Source organism: Poecilia formosa, unplaced genomic scaffold, assembly GCF_000485575.1.
Source record: "Poecilia formosa unplaced genomic scaffold, Poecilia_formosa-5.1.2 Scaffold197, whole genome shotgun sequence".
Classification (NCBI taxonomy): domain Eukaryota; kingdom Metazoa; phylum Chordata; class Actinopteri; order Cyprinodontiformes; family Poeciliidae; genus Poecilia; species Poecilia formosa.
In genome coordinates, this window is record NW_006800136.1 from 16,738 (window position 1) to 22,198 (window position 5,461).

At 39.6% G+C, this 5,461-nt stretch overlaps 1 protein-coding gene across 1 annotated transcript in view; it reads right to left on the reverse strand.

Annotated features, from left to right (window-relative positions):
* Positions 1–3,280, reverse strand: part of LOC103148084 (extracellular calcium-sensing receptor-like) — an 8,577-nt gene extending 5,297 nt beyond the window's left edge. The window contains exons 1-8 of the mRNA XM_007566710.2: positions 3,216–3,280; positions 2,627–2,921; positions 2,268–2,557; positions 1,870–2,165; positions 1,211–1,413; positions 889–1,110; positions 685–808; positions 6–598 (exon numbers count right to left, since the gene is read on the reverse strand). Coding sequence (XP_007566772.1) covers positions 6–598; positions 685–808; positions 889–1,110; positions 1,211–1,413; positions 1,870–2,165; positions 2,268–2,557; positions 2,627–2,921; positions 3,216–3,265 — 2,073 coding nt within the window. The 5' untranslated portion in view covers positions 3,266–3,280. The remainder of the gene's footprint in view (positions 1–5; positions 599–684; positions 809–888; positions 1,111–1,210; positions 1,414–1,869; positions 2,166–2,267; positions 2,558–2,626; positions 2,922–3,215) is intronic.
* Between the last annotated feature and the right edge of the window lie 2,181 nt (positions 3,281–5,461).

The window sequence follows — 5,461 nt, forward strand, 5'->3', positions numbered from 1 at the left end:
AGCACAGCCCAGAAACCAACAGCAGAGCCTAACGCACATTCCAGGATGATCTTCTCCTTGTAGGTGCTCAGATTTTTCACTGGGAAGGGAGGACTCACAACCAACCAAATGATACATATTATAACTTGAATAAATGTGAGAGCCACTACAGTCAACCTTTGTTGAAGAGGACCAAACCATTTCATAACATTGTTACCTGGAAGTGTAGCTTTAAAGGCCATTAGAACCACTATAGTTTTCCCAAGAACACAGGAGATACAGAGAACAAATGTGATGCCAAACGCTGTGTGCCGCAGCATGCAGGACCACTCAGAGGGGGCTCCAATGAAAGTTAGTGAACATAAGAAACACAGAGTCAGAGAGAAGAGCAGCAGGAAGCTCAGCTCAGAGTTGTTGGCTCTGACAATCGGTGTTGTTTTATGAATAAAGAAAATCACTGATGTTATGACAGCCAGAAAGGCTCCACTAACAGAGAATCCAGCCAGGATAATTGACAGGACTTCATCGAAGGAAAGAAACTCCACAGGTTTGGGGAAACAAGCATCTCTCTTTGAATTTGGCCAGAACTCTCTGGGGCATGGGAAGCAATCAGGAGAATCTAGACACAAAATTAAAGAAAAATTTCTGAATATCAAAGGTGAATATCAAGAGATTTGGATTTATGTTAAACATATTAGATTCTACCTGTCATATTACTGATCTCTCCTTCAGGACATGGTATACAGTCATAGCAGCAGATTGGTTTTCCTTTCTGCAACACTTTACGAGTTCCTGGAGGACAACTCTCTGAGCAAACGGACACTGGAACCTGAAACCGAGACAGAGACAAAATCTTGTACAAGCAGCTTTGACAAAACATTTGTTCTGTGACGTCTTTAGGCTTATTACTTGTGTCCCACCATCCAACCAGGTTAAGTTCCTGTTGATACGAAACTCCTGGCCTCTTGGCAGTGATGCATCATAATATCCCACTGTTACCAGTTCAATAACTCCACTCTCACTTTTCTGCCAGTTTATTAATTCATAAAAAGCCACAGGATCCCCATTAGCATCAAATGAGACATGGTAACCATTCTTGGAGAAGTTTACTTCCTTTAATTCTTTGAGAACCTTTAAGTTAAGTAAAGAGACAGAAACTGAAACGGACTCTGAAAATAAATGACCGTTTTCTGATGGTTTATGAAAACTTGTAAATGTACTGTATTCTGACCTGTTTGGGTTCCAGCCTCACATGTTTGTCACATTGCAATATTCCATTTGTTTTGTTACACACTGCATTCTGGATGGCATGAGCTACAGCATAAACAGCCTTGTACACCATGTTAGTGATTCTTAACTGAGATGTTTCTGTGTACGAGCCTTTTAGGGTGTTGAGATCTTCAGTTCCATCACATGCTCTCTTGTCTGAGAAAGCTAAAAAAAAAATAATAATAATTTTATTATTTAACTAACTAAAACAAGTTTTGTATGGCTATATTAATTATCTCCAGCTCAAAGGTCAAACTGTTTATCCTATTTTCAATTTATAAAATAACTATAATTTTCAGGACTATTGTTTTGGGATGTAAGTGTATCTACTCCACATAATTTTGCTATTTTGTTATTTCCATAATTAGCAAATCATGGACAAAATTATGTAAAATAAAAGAGGTTTCAATAAAAAAATGCATTATGAAAAACATTCATACTGTGTATTTATTAGGCAACATTTAAATATGGAAATATTAAGAAATGCAAAGAAATCAATGTATTTCAAAATACGCTACATTGGAGTCATATTTTTTTCAGTTACAAAGAGAAAATTTAAAAAATCCTGTTGCATTTAGAATAAAGTATTTTTTTTAAATAACAGTTTAAAAAGAATCTCACTTTCTGTCAAGCTGCAGTTGAAAGCTTCTTCCCAGAACTTAGACAGCAGTGGGGAGGCAGCCGCCTCAGAGGGAGAGAGACCGAGAAGGAAGTCTCTCAGACCTGGGATGACAGATTGCTGAATAGCTACACCGATGGCTCCTGCACAGAAACTGAAGCTCATCAGGTTTGGGTCAGTTATCCAGGCTTCGCTCGCAATCCACTGACGAGGTGGAGGAGGATCTCGAACCAGTTCCTCCAGCAACACTTTCATTTCTCCAATAGCTGTAAATGCTACAACAACCACTGCTGTTGAACTGAAAAGACGTAGAAGTGCATTGAAATTTTACATAACAAAGTAATCTCCAGTAGTACCATAATATGATGAAAGCACAGGCAAAAGTATGTGATATACAAACCTACGGATAACATCTGCAACTCTCCTGATTTTGCTCGCTGGATCAGTTCTGAAGAAAGACTCAATGTACTCCACACAGATCCTCTCCCTCAGTGCTGCCTCAAGAAAAGAGGCCATGCCATTATTTCCATAATCTGAGTCTGAGTGTACAACACCTATCCAAGTCCAACCAAAGTGTTTCACCAGCTTGGCCAGAGCATCAGCTTGATAATGGTCACTGGGAATGGTTCTGAAAAAAGTCGGGAACTGCTGTTTGTCTGAAAGGCAGGCACACGTGGCAAAGTAGCTCACCTACAGTGAAAATCAGTTATCAATACAAGAACATTTCAGAATTGCAGTTTTCAATAAATCAGAGCTCACCAGAGGGATGTTGAAGGACCCAACAATGCTCGATATGCTGATGAATGGAGTGGATGCAGAGTCTCCAACAGCAGCCATCACCACTCCAGACTGAGAACAGTTTTCTCCTTTGTAAAACACAGGATCCTGGCGGTTTGTTAGCTGAAATGCAATGTGCACTGCCACAGGCACCGAGACGCAGGAATCGTAGATCTGATATCCAAGTTTGATGCCGGGCAGCAGCTCTGTGCTGTTGTTAATCTCATCAATGGCAAAGATCATAGCACGAGAGAAGCGCAAACTCCTGACATTCAAGCTGAACAAAATCAAGCAGGAAATTGCAGATGTTTACATTAAACTGAAAAAAAGTCTCATAAATTCAAGACATTGATCACGTAACAAACTGTTGTATACAACTGGGTTAATGAATCAAAATGGTCTCTGTCGTATTTCAAATTTTAGGTAATCTGAAGAGTTGAAGATATTTAGATTCAAATGTTTATATGAGACAGAATTGGTAAAGAAATAAAAATCTAAGATTTCTTTCACCCACCATTGCAGCAAACATGCATCATACATTTAATGTTTTCTGCCTCTCGCTCCTACTAACCTGCCAGTGCACCTCGGAGGCTCGGGCTTGAAGGTGTAATTATAGATCATTGTATTATGCTGGTAATGAATTGAGAAAACACCTCCAATAACAAAGTCTCCATCCTGTGAGAATTCAGGTGAGCGAGTGGCACCCTGGAGTGAACATTTCAAAGATGAAGCCTCAGTCGAGACGTCAACCCCTACAGGGTCAAACTTTTGATCTAAGCCATTCACAGCCTCGCTAAGGCGAACCACTGAACTCAGCTCCAATAAACTCAATCCTAACCTCAAGCTAATGAAAACAGTCCAAATCTCCATCCCTCAAAGTACCCTCTTTTTGAGAGTAACTCTGTTTTTCCTGGCTTTATAAACCTCCCTCATTATACGTCATCCCACATCTGACACTGTCAACATGGGATTTAGTTCTATATATTTCCAACCTACGTTTTATTACCTTTGAAAATAGTCTTGTTTGTAAGAAACCTTTTTATTCTTTGACATTCTATGAAAACAGAGCCATGTCTGTGTGGTATTTTGGGTTGTAATAGTGAAACAACACGGGAAACAATGAAGTATAGCAAAAGGCAAATGTTTTCCATCACTTAGGGTGAAGCCGTCGCAAAATAACATCATCATGAGTGACAACAGTTGAAAAATTTTCTATTTCCTTTTGTTGTGTCATTAACCCAGGTATCCACATTTACATGTAAGAGCTCAAAATCCCACATGCACAACTTTCGCCAGTCGCTTGGATGGAGGAGAGCAAGTGATTTTCGCCTCATCGCTCAAGTTCCATACGAAATGAAGGAAGAGGCAGCGGCGCCCACGAGATTACTCTTTTTTAAAGTGTTGTGGATGTGTAGACCTTTGTTGGCCTCAGGGGAACATCTCATGAATAAAAACCATGGAAAAACTGTCCTGGCGAATGGCAAAAGAAGAGAATGCATACCAAACTTACCATGATCCAGCCAATTTCTAAAAGGTTATAAAAGTTGTTGAAAGCGTAGTCAAGGAAAACATTCATCCAGCAAGCAGATTTGCGATTTAGCAAAACGTAACCAAAATATCAAAAGATACATAATCAAAATCATGAAAAAGATGTACCTGCAAATGTATCCTTCCATCCATTTTCTATACACCCTTGTCCCTAGTGGGGTCGGATACCTGCAAATGTAACTAAAGTGAATGTAAATAGAAGGAAACCTCTGCTGGCATGACTGTCAAACAGGAAAGAGGCCAGTTAAAGGAAGATCTGCACCTCTCTGCTTAGGCTGCTGCTCCACAATTCGATCTCAAAATAAACTAAAGATAATAGATGGATTTGTCGTGTTTTTTTTTTTTTTTATGTTTCGTACTCTTCTGAAACACCAACAGTTTACATTTGCTTTGAGAGGACCTTTGTTGATTTGTGTCCATAGGTTCATAAGGAGTTTTTATACATCTATATCTGTTCTGGCTGATTGTCCTACTAATTTGTCAGTATCCACATCAGTGGGATTTATTGCCCCAATTGCTTTTAAGACATGTTTAGTTGTGGTAAATGCTGTAATATGTCTCTTGGGTCATGTAGAGTTGATGGCAGCCATTTTATGTTTACAGCATGAAGAAAATGCAAAATAAAGAGAAGTGTCAGCTTTAGTGGACTAATGTGAATGGGAATATCACATTACGGGTTAGGAAGGGCCGAAATCATTTGCAGGGACTTCAGCAGACGACAGCGTTGGATCATGGAGGCAGTGGAGTTTTGGGCCTACATGAGCCGGTTGTACCTGAAGCGACGTCCTCCAGCTGTCAGTCAGCAGCAGGGGGCAGTGCCGGCTCGTCAGTACATTGACTGGTGACCCCTCCGCTGGGAACATCAGCGATGACACTTCTGAGGAAGACAAAAGAAGAGAATGTAATGATTGACAACTAATAGCAAAGGGAACCTCAAGCTTCAATGTAAATAGACACAATGAGTTTTATTGGAAAATCAAGAGAAATGGCTCAGCATTTAGCTTTCCCATATAATCCACGATGTTCCACAGTTTTTTATATTTGGATCTGCCATAGTCCTGCACAGTAGTTACACATATCATATTGAACTGGGTTACAATCCAGTTACTTAAAAACGTATAACACTCAACATCATTCAGCGTCTCACCACAGTGGTTTCCCCACTTTGATTAAGCTTATTTTTTTATGAACAATATTTCCACAGTTTCAACCTGTGTGCTTCCTTTATACAAAAAAATTACAATTTTATTTTTCCCTCAAATTCAGTTG